Below are 17,222 nucleotides of genomic sequence, written 5' to 3'. Positions count from 1 at the left end.
GCTACCCGTCTATCAGTACGCTTTCAACTACCGTTGCAACCAGCTCGTCCAGCATTGAGACTACCTCCACGAGCGAGAGCGCTATCACGACCGAGACTGGGGCCTCGAGTGATACCACAAGCACTGAGGCCAGTACCACAGATATCGTAATCACCACCACCTCCACTGCTGAGGCTACCAGCTCCACCACCACATCGGCTGCTACTACCACCTCCGCCCCGGTCGACAACCCACCAGCCGGCAGCTGCACCGACTCGACCGACTGTCTCCTCTCTACGGACCCTCTTTGTGTCCTCGGCCTGTGTGAATGTGTCAACGACGTTTGCGTTCCTCAGAACATCGAGAGCTGCTCGGTTGACTCTGACTGCTCTCCGGGCCAGATCTGTGAGAACGGAGTTTGTACGACACCACCCCCCGAGTGCGCGTCGGCACAGGACTGCAGGAATCTCGGGCGGTGTATCATATTCCCCGTTCTTTGCCCATGTGTTTCTGGACAGTGTGAAGGTTAACGCTCAATCTGGGGATCTAATGGAGGCTGAGGAGATGGCCGGACTTGACGGAGTGGGTGCTGTGAGAGATGGGGCTTCTTTCTTTCTCGATGTAAATAACTTGAAGCTTGGAAGTGACTGTGGTCTACCTAATATTCCTGCTGAAACAGCGTATTTCTTGAACTTTGGGCGTGATTGCACTTGTATTGATAATCAATACACTGACATCCGCCTTGTGGTGATAACACAAGACGGTATGCTCAGTTCTTGGCACTGAGATAGCACAGCTTCTAGACAAGTGGCTAGGTGAGTTGAGTTGACAAATGTGTTTCCCAAGACTGTCGACATGGAGAATGAAAAAGGTTGATGTCATTGCCCTCACAGTTTTCTAGTACTGAATAACCGGATCTACGTTGCGTTTAATGTCGAGCGACAGGCCTAAAAACGCTTGCTCAAGGACTAGGCGATGCGAAAAAGAATACGGCCGATATACCAAACCAACAACCCACCATTGCCGCGTTGCTGATGGGTCAGTACGTGAATGCTATTCGGTTTGGAACACTTAAGACACAGGGAAAACCATCCGTCTCTATCAAAGCAGTCATGGTTTGAGCTCATTCTCCTTCGTTTATGGCCATTCACGGTATTGGGTTTCAGTATCGGCAGGTATTGACAACCGTGTTCTTTGCTATTGTGACCGACGCCGTCCTTAGGCCCGGCATTATATACAACAAAGATCCCCAACGATGCGACCACTATGATGAGCGGCGAAGACAACGCCCATACATGTTATGTGACCACATTCTATTTGTCCCATAGAGACAAATCGCAATATCTTTGCATGTAACTAGCACGAAATCTTATCAATGATCACTGCTAACGACCAAGCATGATGGCCGAGTAATAGAACGGGGGTAGTGGATGGCGGGTGGATGACTTCTGACGTCTCGTTGGGTGAACTTTTATTTGCCAAGAAGCTACCCCAGATGCGTTGATTGTCAGCCAATAAACTCTTGTAAAACGCATGTAGATCCCTAGGGCTTATGCAGCTGAAAGGGGGATCCAGTTGGGGACTTGGTTTCAAACCATCCTTAGATATTTTGGGCCTTTTTCTCGAAATCAGCATACGCCCGTCAAGTGCATCACCAACCCTCCTTTGAAAGACTCTACATCATCGCTATGAGCTTCTTTCTTCGCAAGGCCAAGTTCAAATATGCCTCACAACTGGACAACGATAGCATTCGGCTTGTGCGATTTCGCAAGCCAGGACTGACACAGCGAACAGCGGAGCTGAGTCTTGAGCTAAGCATCTGGCAGCTCCAAGATTCTGACAAGCCTGGTTATCACGCACTCTCATATACCTGGGGGCCATCCGAAGGGGACGGTTGTTACACCTCTTCCGACATGCGCCCAATCCTACTCAACGGCAGGAAATTTCACGTCTACCCCAACTTGCACGATGCTCTTGTCCAGCTTCAAAATTCTCTCGTCACCGAGTATCACTGGATTGATGCCATTTGCATCAACCAGGAAGACGAAAGCGAAAAAGCAGCTCAGGTATCCATGATGGCTCATATCTATTTCTCGGCCGCCCAAGTTAATGTCTGGGTTGGAAGAAGCAACGAAGACACACCCATGGTAATGGCTCTGATCAGGAACCTGGCAATGTATATCAACAATGTGTATGCCATCGAGGGAGACTTGGATCCCCTGCTCGAGAGGAAAGTAAAACAGCTGGGACTCCCATCCTTGACCACGGAGAATTGGCTACCATTGGTGAAATTCTACTTTCAAAATTGGTTCAAGCGATCGTGGGTTATCCAGGAAGTGGCGCTGGCGAGAAATGTCCATCTTGTCATGGGCAACAAGGGTTATATCACTTGGAAGGACCTGACGGATGCAAATGGCATCATGAACCGACTTGGATTCTACCCAGGTGGCTTAACCGAGATGCAGCAGGGACTGGGAGATGAATGGATGTTGCCCGCAATCGGTTATCCCGCCGAGATGATCATGGCCAATGTCTTGTGCAAATCCCGAGATTTCAACGAACCCGAGTACCAATTTCTGTTACCTCAAATCGAGATTCTCACCGGCTCCGACTCATGGAGAAGAGGCACGGCCCCGATGCTGGCGTTCCTCCTGACGAGATGCCGGCGGGCTCACGCTTCTGATCAGCGAGACAAGGTGTACTCGCTTTTGGGTATAGCCAAGTTTGCAGCCGCCGTCAAGGGGGCTCCCCCAACCTGCATAGAGGTTGACTACACAGATTCCTCTACGCCGGCGACGGTTTTCACAAAGGCAACAGCCTTCATTCTCGAGGAATGCAATCATTTGGCTTTCATCTCCCTTGCAAGTCTAATTATATGCAAGGATGGTGAGAACCTCGAGCTAACGCCGGATTTGCCGTCTTGGGTCCCCGACTTCTCGACTTCAGCCCAGCATGCAACCACCATGCCCCTACTCTGTTACTCAAAGCACTTTGAATTTGACGCTTCCTGGTACCGTGAGCTTGGATCCCTCGGCCTGCGCATCTATGGTGCCGAGCTTCATGTCAAAGCCGTTCGAATAGGGACGTTGTCAGTTGTTTCGACTTCCGTTGCTGAGGCTCTCATGCGTACCTGGGAATTTGAGCCTTTCGCTGGGCTTCTCCTGAAATGCGCCCAGCGTTACACTCTTACAGGCGAGCTGGCTATCGAGGCCTTTTGGCGCACTCTCATTTTCGACACAGAGACGCACGGCGCACACCCAGCGAGCCCGGAACTGGGCAGTGCCTTTGGATGCTGGGTCCTTCAGACAATATTCTATTATGTGGAACACTCCGATCTTCCAGGATACGGCTGTGAAGCGACCATTCGCTGCATGAAGCACTACAAAGCTCTCGCCGACCGGGACGCACCTGTTGCGGGTGACATGCTACCCGATTTTGACCGGGTACGAGACACATTACGCCGACTGGGCCTTATTAGAAACGCAGAAGGGAAGCTGGTGGTAGATTTACCGGATGAAGAAAACCGCAAGATTAAACGGCTGGGCGATGCCTTCGGCTCTCTAGTGAATGCCTTTGGGCATTTCCGGCGTTTCTTCCTGACAGAAGAGGGTCACATGGGGATGGGCGGTCTCGCAGTGGAGGAGAATGACAGTGTGTGGGTTGTTTCATCCTGCCCTGTGCCTTTGGTTCTAAGACCTCGGGAGGATGGTTCGTACCAGTTGATAGGAGATAGTTATGTGCACGGAATTATGCATGGCGAAGCAGTCAAGAACGCCAAGTGGGAAGATGTATGTATTACTTAGCTCAGACTGCATTCGACGCTACTTTATCTGACACACTTTCTGCATCATGGGGGAGGAGGGGGATAACCAACAGTATAATAATTATTTTGGGTTCGCAGAGCCTGTAGATAGATAGTGCAACAATGATCTATGGACCGGAGGATTGTATTTAGAAACACGATCTTCTGGCTCAGTTAACCCATCAAGGGCTGGGTATTGAGAGATACAACATGGCCACTATCCAAATTAAAAGTCTGTGCTAAACGAGATAGCCTCTGTCTTCTCCGCAGTCTCAGACAACTTCTGAATCTTGGCCTGGAGCATACCGTGACAGTCGGATCCCAACGGAACTCGCAACTGATCTTCCAAACCAACTGCCATTCCTGTTCCCGTAACAACCTCATAGATACGTTCAACTCCCTTCTGAGGATCGCCAGGCTGATTTCCGTGCATACCCTTGAGCATGCTCCCAATGTCGAGGTATCCTTCCCGGTTCGTGCTAACATTCTTCCCCTCTGAAGTAGGCTTGAGAAAGTCGGTTCTGAAGATCCCCGGCTCGATGATGTGAACTCTAATTCCCAGGGGCTTTAGCTCCTCATACATGCTTTCGCTCAAGCCTTCTACGGCAAACTTGGAGGCTGCGTAGATGGGAGCGCCTTGGCCTGCGAGAATGCCAACACCACTCGAGATTTGCAAGATGACACCGGAGCCCTGAGTCCTCATGTGCGGAATGACGGCCTTTGTGAAGTTGAAGAGTCCAAAAAAGTTGACGTCAAATTGATAGCGGACCTCTTTTTCGGTAACCTCTTCGACTGCACCCATGTGACCGAAGCCGGCATTGTTGACAAGGACATCGATGCGACCATGTTTGGATACGGCCGAGTTGATGATAGCTTCGATCTCGGGGGAAGAACTTGTCACCTCGACTTGGATGAGGTCTGCGTTTGGAGAGTCACGAAGAGACTGGGGAAACTTTGAAAGACTCCGGGCTGTGGCGATGACTGTGTGACCTTTTGAGATAGCCAGCTGGGACAGGAGGAGGCCAAAGCCTGAATTGGCTCCGGTGATGAACCAGACGAGATTCTTGGACGACATCGTAAAGATGAGTGAAGGTGATTGTTATTCTTGTTGTGACTGTTGGTTTTGTGGATGATGTGGAGGTTATCGTTCCTTGAAACAGTTGGGCAGACGCTCTTTATAGACAGGATTCGTGGCCTATAAACAAAAACTTTAGCATTGAGTATCTGCCACGCTCCTAAGTCCGCTCTAACAACATTACAACTGCATCCGGGGCATATCTTGTCCATATCTCCGGTTCTTGTAGATGATTGGCGAGTTACTAAAGAGATGCATGCCAAGCCACACCCCAAATCAACCAACTCCGCCCTGGCCAGCATTTTCCCGCCCTCACTCGGCCGACGCCAAGGCTGCGTCAGCACTTGCTTACCAACCTGTCCAAAATTCCCGACACGCCTTATCTTCCGCCGTCCTGTGTCGGGCAAAGACGCAGCTCATTTCGTAAGGCGGCTAACCTTAGTCTCAAATTCTCAACATGAGCGACCAATCCCAAGTCGGTGTCGGACACAAGCGTGGTCGGAGAGTCACGGCGTGCATCGAGTGTCGGAAGAGGAAGAAGAAATGTGACCATCGGTGGCCATGCAACCACTGCCGGAGACGACAGTCAGCCCATGAATGCAAATATGAGAGCAAGGTAGCTCCGGGGCCGAACAAGCCTGCTGCAGACCAACTCACGCATAGTTCCACACAAGGGCCTGTTTCTGTCGGTGGCTCTGCAGAGGCTTCCGCTGCCGTTATATCCCTCGGGTACATGGACGACCCGGTGCTCAACATGATTTCAGTATGTACCCGTCTGAGTCCCAGCCAGCGAAATAGCTAACACTCGAGTCAAGACCATGGCTCAGTCAAGCGATACAGCAAAACCGCTGAAGCTGTCAGGTCCAGTACTTCAAGCATCTCGTGCCGTTCCTCCACGTCCATATGCCGATATGCTCGTGCAGAGCTTCTTTGATAGCGTCAACCACCATTACTGCATCCTCTATCAGCCATCCTTTCAGGCCTCTTACGAAACCTGGTGGTCTCGCCGTCGGGATGTCTCATATCTCTGCGCCATGACTACTATTGCTTTAACCAGCTTGATCCTGCGTGTCTGCTCCAATGCAATCCAGTTTCTACCGAAAGATGGACAAGATAGGCTAGAGTCCGAGCTTGGAGACTCCGCAACCGACCTCAGCCAGCTCTACCATGAGGCTGCAAATTCATTGAGCGATCTTCTTCCTCCGGGCGTGGCAGGGCTTGTCAATGCTCAGCAGCTCTTTCTTGGGGCAACTTGGTTAAAGGCCGAGGCAAATTTTGTTGAGTCGTGGCACATGCTGGCAGGGTCAGTAAGACAGGCACAAGAGATTGGTGAGTTCAAGTTTGGTATCCCTGGCTGAGCAGTGAGAAAGTGGTAACGATAAGACACCTAGGCATCGATACTGATAAATCAACCCCAGATATGACGGGATATGAGCTAGATTCACGAAGGCGGTTGTGGTGTGCTCTGGACACCTGGGATAGGTAAGAATACCACTTGTCTGACACACCCAGACCGAGTCATATTGACTTGTTAGATTTATGACAGCTGTCTTCAGCCGACCTCGCATCATAGGCTCCAATAGCTCTGTGCCATATCCTAGCACTACTCTTAGCCTCTCGGGCGTTAGCTCGGATGCCCCTTCAGCAGCACTCGCCAAGGTTCTCGAGAACCAGCTCGGAAGGGTTCTGTCGGGAACCAAGCCAGGAAATCGCTCTCTGGAAGAGAGCCTTGCGACAACAGAAAACTGGATGTCTGCCCTCCCACCGGTGTTCAGCTTCTTTGCCCCTGAAAAACGATGGGATGAAGATGCTCCCTGGCTGCGGTTCCAGCGGCTGCAGTTGCATTGTGTCGGATACATGACCCAGTTGGCGCTCATGAAGGCGGCATTGGGAGTTGAGCCCCAGCAGCAAAACTACATTGAGAAAGCTACGGATATAGGCCTATTGGCTATATGTGTTTGCCAAGAATTCTTCGATCTCTGCTTTCCGCAGCAGGCCAAGTATTTCATGGTCTCGTTCTGTCCGTTTGATGTTGCGGCGTTCCTATGCTCGCTACTGCTCAAAGATAGAAACAGGACATCGCCGAGGAGAGTTGAAATGGTGAATGCGGTTGGTTCTGCGCTTTTGATATCCTTCCGACTACGAGACTATACCAAGATGGGCGAGTCGACGTGGACCATACTCAACGCCTTGGTCTCACGACTCCAACTAGCGCCGGGTGAGAATGAGGCGCTGGGAAATTTGGTGAGAGTTCACAACTTGGATGAAGGAGAATTAGAGTCAATGCCCAGGGGCCAAGTGCTGTCAAGTGAGGGAGTTACCGCCCCCTTGAGCCAACGGCAGGACAAAAACGTCTTTTTTGGTGGAAGTACTGAGGGAAGCCTTGATCTAGGAGTCTTGGATGGAGTCTGGGACTGGCAAAGTCTGTCGAATGAGTTTAACCTATAGCGTGAAAAGAGCTGGTATGCTTTCAGTTATCAGTGGTATAGGGTGAGTATTCCGGGTAAAAAGGCGCGTCAAAGGTCCCAGCAGATACAGAGGGATGGTCTGTCTGCCTTGAAGTGGGTAACGGGCGGGCGGGCGGACGTGGCTGCGGGCGCTCCCGTAGCTCTGCGATACTGCTAGCAGTAAGGTTAATTCGACAGATGGGTAGTACAAAAGTATACCTGAGGGGAAATTAAGTCAGGAATCTATTGTTTCAGCCATATAGTTAGCTCCCTACTCTAATGTGTTCTTTATTATTGTTGAAGCCCGGCCCTCAATGGGATAACTGAGTCAGAAAACCAAGCTCCCTATTCGTACGGATACCTTGCTTGGCATCAATAACGGCTATGCCGATTGCGGGGCAGAGACTCCTGGGTTTTATGAAGTGTGTGTTGAGCCGGGTGTACAGAGAGAGCCAAGGCGGCACTTTGACTCTGTTTTTGCTATATTTAGGAGCCGAGAGCAGAGTCGGACCCGGCCCAGGCAGATGGGCTGGTGGCGCTTCTCTAAGCTATTCTTCATCAAGACTTATTTTGCGTTGGCCAGGGTCCTTGAGTTTCGCGTTGTTGGTTGTTGTCAGCACTGGTTGGGTACTTTGGCACCCAGGCCTCCGTTACCTGCATGTCAGATTCACCGCCGCCAAATATGGTTATTTTTTTCTGCCGAGATGGGCCCCATTTACCGCCACATCATGCCTGGTCCATGCGGGTGGGACAAGCTACCCGTTGCCTGCCAAGGATCGACTCTTTGGCGGCTGCCTCTTGTCGCTGTTTCTACCGAGTGAGAGTCAGAGACCCGGCGCAGATCTACAGAGTGATTACCCGCATCTACATGCGCATCTACGGAGACAGTCACACGTGCAAGTGTAGAGTCACTGAGTCAACACTGAGATTTAGGGACTGCCCTTGCCGGGTTCGGGCCCGACGCAGCCCTCATCATGCAAGATGTTCCATGTCCAATCATGCTGCCGATGCATCTCACCAAAGTACAATTTGCTGTACTGCGCCCTGACGTGATGTGGAATCCGCTCGTGCGCCGATCTATGGTTAATAAACAGCACATGATTGTCCAAGAGTACAGACACGTACCATGCACATATGCAGAGAGCGGCCGGGCTGGTGGGGGTTTCACATGAAGCACCGATGGACGCCTCTTGGCTGCAGTCAGCTCCCAGCTGAAAATGGTTGACCGGGGCCAACGTTGAAGAGACAGCTACTGCAGGCAGAAAAAAAAAGGCTAAAAAAAGGAGAGGTCACTCTGTTAGCATTGGGGTATGATGCTACGAAGTGTTGATATTGTGTTCTTTGTTATAGCTAAAGCCCGGCCCTTGATGGGATAACTGAGCCAAGAGATAGTTGAAGAGACAAGATGTTGGCGGGAGATCCCACGCTGAAACGGCGAGCGAGAACATGGACAAGACCATGAACCAAACAATCCTCCCCCGCTGGCCCTGGCGCCCGCAGGCGAGATGAGCCCCTGATCCCTCTTGGACATGATTTGCAACGCCACTCAGCCACTCGACGACAGCACTTTCTGGCATCACCAGCCCTCGTACGACCAGGGAATGAGATTGGCATAGTACAGACGCCGTTGTACTTGTCCTGCAAACGCCACAAAACCCAGCCCTGTCAGCCCTACCGGGGGGGCCTGGTAAACACCACAACGCAGCAGCAATAATAAGCATTGCCGGGGTCTAGGCTGTGGAGCCGAATCTGCCATTGGAGAGACCTCGGGTTGGGCTTGGGAGAGCGCAAAATCCGGCCTAATTAGGAAATCGCGGTTGTGACCAGGTCGAGAAGATGAGCTAGACTCAACCTCGAGTTGACTCTTGACCTGGACGAGACGAGATTATTTTATATCCTCGCGCTTCCCGTTCATCTTGTCGAGTCTTGTCCCTTCCCAGCACTCACTTCACTCGAGCACACTTGGCTGCGCCCTTTCCTTCTTCGATTTCATAATACCCATCTCTGTATATTCTTTTTCCGTGTTTTACAACCTTCTTACTCCGACGACACAATGGGTCATCCTGGAGGCGCTGGCATCGTTTCTGCCAACACAACTTCGGTTCAGGGTGATGGGTCCGGTCTCAAGCTTGTTGCAGGCCCCGACGCCGACTACCAGCCGGCCCATTCCCAGGACGAGGAGGAGCCTGTGATCCAGTTTCCCAAGGTATATTAAACAGGGCATGCTTGAACCTTTGTCCATGGGCTAACAGTGTATACCAGCGCGAGTCAGCTGCTCCGGTAGAGGTATAGATTAATACTACTTGACTTGCCAGAGTCGAGTCTTGGCTGACTTTGTCAACAGCTCTTCTACGACCTCTGGTTCGTCGCCAACCTCAACGTCTTCACGACGCTGCACCCCATCACCGACGTCACCAACCTGGGTTCCTTTATCAAATACTTTCTGTAAGACCCTGCGGCTACCTAGCAATCACCATGGCCTTGTGATGGCTCCCCGGCAGCTCGCTGACTGTTGCACCCTAGACTGCTCTGGATTACCTGGCTCGCCACTACCGTCTTCGATGTCCGCTTCGGCCAAGATGGCGTCTTTGAGCGCGTCGCCCGCGCTGCTCACCTCACAGTCATGCTTGGTTTCTCGGCCGGCGGCGTCTCCTTCAGCCAGACCAAGCAGCTGCAGCCCATCTTCAAAGTCATGTGTGAGTGAATGAACTGTCAAACAGAGCTTGGAAGCCAAGGTAGATTGGATTGCTAACCAGCTTGTTCTCTCTCGCAGCCCTCTGCCTGATGTGCTCACGATTCGTCCTCGCCATCCAGTACGGCGTCGTCCTGTTCTCCGCCCGCCACAACCGCCGAAGCCGAAACAACCTCGCTCTCGCCGTGCTGCTGCACCTTGTGCCAGCCTTTATCTATATGGGAGCTACCATTGCCATGGCGAGGGGCAGCAACGCCGAGATCGACTACCTGTGGTGGGCCGTTGCTCTGGCCGAGCTGGCTGCCATCATGGCGCATGCTACTCTGTCCAAGACGGTCAGCTTCAGCGGCACGCACCTGACGGAGCGTCTCAACCTCCTCACCCTGATTGTCATCGGAGAGGGTATGGTTCATCAACTATTTGTTTGCCGTCTCCGTGAAGCTAACTCGCCTACCCAGGTATCATCATCCTCGCCAAGACCATCACCAAGATTGTGCAGTACACATATCTTAAAGACCCCACCACGAGTTGGTGTAAGTTTCTCTCCCTATCACCCGAATCACTTCCAGCCCAGCGCTGACGCTTGCCAAAGCCTCTGCCCTCTTTGGCCTCATCGCCTGTGGTGCTGCCATCCTTTACTTTACCTTCCAGCTCTACTTTGACTGGATGGACCACCACAGCCACATGTCTCCGATCAAAACGGCCCTTTGGACGATCCTCCACCTCCCCTACCACATTGCCATTGTTCTCACTGTCGAAGGTAGCGGCCAGTGGATCACGTGGCGACGCACCTACGAGGCTATCGGCGAAGCCATCCTCGCCCTGGATACTGGCTTCGCCCAAGGCCTGAGCAGCGGCAAGGGCGCACAGGGCGTATATGATGGGGTGGTCGAAGCGTTGGACAAGACCTACGAGACGTACACGTTCAGCGCCAAGACCGTCATCACCATGGTCGACGAACTTGCAAAGCTTCAGGTGATTCCCGACTCGTACTGGGAGTCGTTCGACTCCGACCGGCTTTTGAATAACCCTACCGCTAATGACACGGCCGTCGATAACATCCTTTCGACCCTCACGTCCTCACTGATGAACGCCGTCTTCAGCACCTATGGGCTTACCACTTCGTCAAAAGTCAAGGCCCAGGCTGAGGCTGAGGGCGAGACTGATAAGCTTAGGGGCGAGGCCATTGCCTTACACGCCGTGCTCGAACGCCTTAGAATGATTGTAAGTAGTGACCCTGTCCCCTCCAGTCCAGCCCTAGTCCCCATCCCTGACCAAACCAAACACCCATATCGAAACTGAAGCTGACCTCGACTCGTTAGCTCGCTTACGTCTTCGTCGCTGGCGGCGCCGCCCTGTTGCTCCTGTCTGTCATGCACCTCATGCAGAAGCCCAAGGGCTGGTCCGTCTTCCACTTTATCCGCCTTGGCCTTCTCACCGTCGCCGGCGTCGCCCTCTGCCTCGTTGCGCTTATCTCCACCAACGATAAGATAACGGAAAACATGATGGAAAAGCCTTGGACGCTCCCCATCATCGCCCTTGTCTATCTCATCGCCCTCATCGGAAGCCACCTGCCGACCCCTGGCGGCTTGAAGACGTCTCACAGCAGCCAGATGGAGATGGGCGAGCACAACAAGCCGAGCGACACTGCTCGAAGCTCGCCGTACCACGATTAAGGGCGTTTGTACCCCTTGATAGTGAAACAAACAGCTTCTGAAAGCTGTCTGGGCGGCACCACCAAGTTGAAGAGGGAGGTAGTTGACTGGAATCCGGGAACTCGACCACACTTCAAGAATGGATTTAATTCGGTCGTTTTCCCCTTTTTTCATATTTTTCTTTCTTGCTTTATTCGCATGCCTTTGTGCTTGGAAGAGTGGATTGACGGCATAGCACAGTAATCTTGTTTGATGTTCCAGATATGAGTTTAGCAGCATTAGAGCAGAAAATACATGGCTACATGCCCCGAGGTTGAATTTACACTACCGTCCAACCAATGATCACGATTTTTCAATCCCGTGTACATGTCCTACCGTTGAACTCCTGCAGCAACCTGACGCGTCATTAAAGTCTGGGTTGTGATGAAGGTTGGAGCTTGTTTGTTAACAAGATGGGCAATTCCAAACGTGCTCGGGAGCTGCAGGCACAGGTATATATACAATTAAATAGTATTAATGACTGGGCCTCTCCCATATCGATTTCACATCACAAGCGGTAGTTTTGATCTCGTGGACAAAACATGGAGCAAACCCAACTAGGAGGGCCATTCTCAGTGTTACGACTCGTTCTGATGGGTACCCTCTAGAGGCGGAAGCGCCATGCCAACATGAAGGGCCGGTTCATCAACGTTGTTGTTCTTATAACTTGGGAAAGTTAGCTTCACAATGGGCTGGGTTTGGCAGATGTCTTCAGCCTATGAAGGGTTCTGCGACAAAAAAAGACGGCATAAGATCCAAAATCGCGTACCTCAGAACCGTAACTGCCCCTGGGTCCAGTATCATTGGAAAAGAGAAATCGATTGGCCAGCCGAGCCAGCGCTTGATGAAACAGCGTAGAATGAGGCCATGGGCAACCTGTGGTTCCCGTCCGTCAGCCATGAAAACAAAGCTAGAAAGATGAGAGGAGCAGCCGAGGTTCAAAGAAATAGGTGGAAGAGGGGCGGATGTGACCGTACAAGGAGGACATTGGCAGGCTTTTCGCCATTCATGTTAGGCATCTGGATGTTTCGGATTTCCGATACAAGTCTGTCCAGACGCTTCGTGACTTGCTGCATCGTCCCGCCGCGAGTGAAAAGAAGGCACAAAGTTAGCAATTACCAATCGAGAATAAGCGAGCAGATAAGTAAAAGGATGCAATACTCCCCGCCTTCACACCCATCCCTCCAAATATTCCACTCCTTCTCCTGGTCCAGCCCCCTGGCCTTTCTCAATTCCTTGATCTCCGCAGCCTTCAGCCCTTCGTAGTCGCCATAATCCCACTCTGCAATATCTTCAGTATAGGTAACCTCCCGTTCTCCATCAGCTGTAGGAGGTGGAGGTATCTGCAGTAGTTCAAAAGTCTTTTTCGCCCTCTTCCTCGGGCTGACGAAAACGTGCGTGATACGAGAAGGGTCGACGAGTTTGCCGGGACCCACGAGCGTCGTTGCTACGGAGGAGACTTGCTGGATCCCCACTGAAGTGAGCTCGATGTCTGTGATGCCCGTATATCTACCTGATTTTGCCCACTCCGTCTCTCCTGTTTATCGAAACCCTGTTGTTAGAGACTGACTGATTGCAAGCAACCCAGCTCGGTGTTTGCGGTCCAGAACTCACCATGTCTAACAAGAAACACATGAGGCGTTAGGGCGTCTCGCGCGGACATGTTGATAGGTGTATGCTTATAAAACGTGTATTTATCTCAGGAATGAAAGGATTACTGACCCATGTAGTTATTGATGTCGTGGAAAGGTGCGGGGAGCCCTCAGGCGGTAAATCATGGCAGAACCAATATTGAGATCCGGGGGATAGTTATGCCTCAGGGGTTATGAAGATGCGAACTCCTTAACCGTCACTTGTTATCACCAATGAGTGACGGCTCCAAGAGAGGTCACCAGCTACACAGCAAACGACACAGTTATCAATACATGACCATATCAAAATCCGATACCTTGGAAGATTGCATGGAGATTTTGTTATGCATGATGTTTTGCTTTTGCGTGCATTGTTATGGCGCTTGTGTCCCGCGGTTTTGTGTCTCACAATAGGGCATTCTGAACCACGTTTTAGAAGCGAAACAACAAAGCAATCGACATCAAGCCTGGTTGGATATATGCAGTGAAAGCTCACTTGCTTTGAAGTTACCCAGCCTTAGCCAGAACTGCTGGGGTGCTACTGGCTCGCTATCAGGTCGTGTCTCAAAAGCGAAACAAAAGCAAAGAAATAATAGGGATACTGTTTTGTGTGGCCCAATAAGTCAGCCGGCTTGGCACGTCAGGCTGCATTGCGCCTCAGGAAGTACTTGCATCAGTCTACCTTACCCCGCTTGTGCAGCCTCATCTTGAAAAACCCTCATCTCGACTGGCTGGAGTTTCTCTCTGCCTTCATCCTCACAAATTTGTGTCGATGCTGGAGAACAACCACGCAGTTCAAGATCCTTCCTATCACTTTGTTCTGGGCAGGGACCGACCACTCAAGCTCAGACGACATCTTTCTTCGAACCGGACCAGCCCTCGGAACCTCCATTATGTCTCGCTGGCATACGTCGTCGTGCCACAGGCCGAGAGTGTCTGTTGAAGACGGACTGGCACACTGTCAATCTTGTGATAGTAGCCCAAACATCCAGAAACTCGTCTCGGAACAAGCAGGCCTCAGCCCGCCTTGGAGTGTCCCTCCCAATGAGAAGTTTGGCGAGATGAATCTATCTTGGCCGGAATCGGTTTTGTATGGTCCCCAGACCCAAGATACTGCAATGACGGATACCAGAGAAGCCAATAAGGCTGATGGCCTGGGACGGCAGGATGAACAGTCCCCCGTCTACGACAAGAAGCTCCAAGACGGTCAGTTCCGACTCCTTTATCTTCCCGCTGTTGATGATGAGAGCTGCCCTATCCATGCCAGTCTTGAGGCTTATCAGACCAATGATTGCCCTGAATACGAAACGGTGTCATACTGCTGGGGAGGCGAAAATGACGATACAACGCTCTGCAAACCCGTATTTCTTGGTTATTATTGGGACATTCTCCTGCAAACCAATAATTGCTGGTCGATGCTTCGCTACCTTCGTCCCCGAATCGGAGTCCGTGTCGTCTGGGTAGACGCCATCTGTATCAATCAGAAGGATCACCAGGAACGCGAGAGCCAGGTTGCCATAATGGGTGGCATCTATCAACGGTGTTTGAGGGTAACGGTCTATCTTGGGCAAGACGTGGTTCACCCCAAAAGCACCGACAACAGAGCGTATCCCGCGCGACGTGACCTGGACACAGAATCAGTTTCGGCCATCGGCCTGCATCAGTTGCTCAAGATGAGATATTTTCAGCGCGTTTGGGTCATCCAAGAGCTTATCCTAGCGCCCATGGTTGTCATACCAGTATATGGTGTGGAGCTAACTGCTAGACGGCCTACAGCTTCTCGCGAGGAGGCGGCTTGGCATGAGAGTGACGCCCCCTGGATGAGATACCTCTGCGCTGAATAGTCTGATACATCTCTGCGAAAGATTCTGGAACACACGCGGAGCTCCCAGTCGACGGATCCACGAGACAAAGTGTTTGGGTTACTTGGCTTCCTGCCTGGAGTCCCTACAAGGAAAGGATTGAGACCGAATTACTTGCTATCATCACGGCATATATATATTGGTACCATGGCTCACTTACTGCTTAACGAGGGCCACTCCCATCTTCTCACAGAAGCAGCTGGCTACCAAGCCCCCCCAATGATTCCTTCATGGCTTCCAGACGGAAATCTGCTCAACATTGGAGGACTCCTCCGAAAAGTCTCACCACACTCCTTGCCAAGGCTGACCTCACGGGCCGGTTTCCAGATGCAATTCTCATCGTGGACGCTATTTTGGGCAGCAGTACTCAGGCTGAATCCAGACTGGGAGACCCTATTGCTTGCCAAGTCTGATGGAATCCAGGATGATATTGGTCACCCCAATCAAGCCTGTGGAGTTCTGGAGACATCGCTACCAGCTCCAAGGGAACCGTCGATCCACCCGTCGACGTCCGCGCTTTCGCTCCCCCTCATTTACCTTTGGCAATCCTCCTCGAAGCCAGTTCAGATTCATCGAGACACAGCTCTGAGCAATGTTTTTATGATGACGGCCGCAAATTGTACATTGTACATATGCACCTCGGACACTTCACTCGACAACGCCATTGAGTTGGGGCCCACACGCGTTTTTCTATTGAAAGACAAGAGGAATCCTCCTCTTCTCCTTTTTATGCGACGACTTCTTCCTGATTCAAATTACCGGCTGCTAAAATGCTGCCCTTGTTTTGGCCTTTTCCTGTCAAGAAAGCCGCCTTCCGAGTCAAACTTCCCACCCCCTCCTGCCACATTTTCTGTCCTTAAGAGTGATGACATGCCTCATTCTAGGCCTGTCCCTCTTGGCCAGGAACTTACACCGATTTTGTATGAGACAGTCTATGATGTGGTTTCCGAGGCTGCGAGCCTTTGCAACCAAAGCTGGGCAAGGTTACAATGGATGCGACCAAGAGCCAGTTCCTTTTGTCGGGGCAGCATCACTGCCCATATCACAGGCCTATTCTATCAACTGTTTTCTAAACCCCAAGAATCCTTCGTTGACCTCTATTTCAATTTCCTTCGGCATTGCAGCCCTGAGTGCTACGTGGAGATACGACAGGGCAGGGTTGAGGCTTGGGTACATGTGTCCATGGACCCAAACAACTGGTTAATGATCCAAGAATCTCTCCATAGCTCTTGGTATGAGAAGGTTTTTCCTTTATTCCCGACGGGGTCAACAACTGATGATGTTGGGCCTTGGTATTGGGCACAAACATCCAACTCCTCAAACTGTTTTTCCTGCGAGGACCTGGATATTCCGAAGACAGGGACCGAATCTGCAACTCACGTGCTTTCTGGTTGGACATCAATGGTCGGAGTACGCCGGGAAACAGCCAGTTCCTGGATCCAATCGCACAGGGTCAGTATGGTGGCTACAGTGGAAGGTTTAAGAGGATGGCTCAGGGATAGCCCCTACTTTCGGCTTTTTCAAAGGCTGAAAGTCTGCAGTCGGATTGTCAATCAAGACGAGATCACATTGGCCACTACCGCGCCGAAACTTGAGTACAGTTCGATTTGCTTTTATGAATGGCCAGAGACCTTCTTTGGTGGAGAGCATACTCCTGGAAGACTGGAGAACATAACTATCTTCTGATATAATGTTAAACCACGATGCTTTACGCTATTAAAATTTCGATGCCAACATGGGTTCCCATGACACAGCGAGTATCCGATACAGACAGTACCCGGCACCCTGGCTGACGGTACTTGGGCCATCGCGCTTCTAGTACTTGTTCCGTCAAGCAAGAGAATCTCGCCCTGAGAAAATGTTCCATGAGTATCGTCAAGCCAGTGATGCAGGCTCCATCAGACCAAGTTTGGCTCCGACAAATCACCAATTAGGAAAGGCGTGGTGGCAGAGTGGTCTAATGCGATAGACTAGAAATCTATTCTCTTCGGAGGCGTCTGTTCGAATCAGGCCCACGTCGATTGGTTCTTTTTTTGTTCA

At 51.4% G+C, this 17,222-nt stretch overlaps 4 protein-coding genes and 1 non-coding gene across 5 annotated transcripts; 4 read left to right on the top strand and 1 right to left on the bottom strand.

The window, feature by feature from the left end:
• Nucleotides 1–1,667: 1,667 nt before the first annotated feature.
• Nucleotides 1,668–3,782, top strand: LRP88_14574 (HET domain-containing protein; the record flags this gene model as incomplete). The annotated part of the gene is made up of 1 exon (XM_083250913.1): nucleotides 1,668–3,782. The coding sequence occupies one exon, from the start codon at nucleotides 1,668–1,670 to the stop codon at nucleotides 3,780–3,782; it is 2,115 nt and encodes a 704-aa protein (XP_083093313.1).
• A 225-nt stretch (nucleotides 3,783–4,007) lies between these two features.
• Nucleotides 4,008–4,856, bottom strand: LRP88_14573 (SDR family oxidoreductase; the record flags this gene model as incomplete). Its single annotated transcript, XM_083250912.1, has 1 exon — nucleotides 4,008–4,856. The coding sequence occupies one exon, from the start codon at nucleotides 4,854–4,856 to the stop codon at nucleotides 4,008–4,010; it is 849 nt and encodes a 282-aa protein (XP_083093312.1).
• Nucleotides 4,857–5,589: 733 nt separating this feature from the next.
• Nucleotides 5,590–6,952, top strand: LRP88_14572 (fungal specific transcription factor domain-containing protein; the record flags this gene model as incomplete). The annotated part of the gene is made up of 5 exons (XM_083250911.1): nucleotides 5,590–5,619; nucleotides 5,672–6,185; nucleotides 6,275–6,338; nucleotides 6,392–6,812; nucleotides 6,932–6,952. The coding sequence occupies 5 exons, from the start codon at nucleotides 5,590–5,592 to the stop codon at nucleotides 6,950–6,952; spliced, it is 1,050 nt and encodes a 349-aa protein (XP_083093311.1).
• A 2,404-nt stretch (nucleotides 6,953–9,356) lies between these two features.
• Nucleotides 9,357–11,671, top strand: LRP88_14571 (uncharacterized protein; the record flags this gene model as incomplete). Its single annotated transcript, XM_083250910.1, has 8 exons — nucleotides 9,357–9,509; nucleotides 9,566–9,589; nucleotides 9,648–9,748; nucleotides 9,827–9,999; nucleotides 10,077–10,397; nucleotides 10,454–10,528; nucleotides 10,588–11,219; nucleotides 11,318–11,671. The coding sequence occupies 8 exons, from the start codon at nucleotides 9,357–9,359 to the stop codon at nucleotides 11,669–11,671; spliced, it is 1,833 nt and encodes a 610-aa protein (XP_083093310.1).
• Nucleotides 11,672–17,120: 5,449 nt separating this feature from the next.
• On the top strand, nucleotides 17,121–17,202 carry LRP88_14570. The gene has a single exon. It is a non-coding gene; the product is annotated as a tRNA-Ser (tRNA).
• The last annotated feature ends 20 nt before the right edge of the window (nucleotides 17,203–17,222 follow it).

This window comes from Fusarium phalaenopsidis, assembly GCF_050370095.1.
Source record: "Fusarium phalaenopsidis strain FUZ10S chromosome Unknown contig_32372, whole genome shotgun sequence".
NCBI lineage: Eukaryota > Fungi > Ascomycota > Sordariomycetes > Hypocreales > Nectriaceae > Fusarium > Fusarium phalaenopsidis.
The sequence above is the reverse complement of the archived record's forward strand: the minus strand, read 5'-3'. Positions and strand labels throughout refer to the sequence as shown.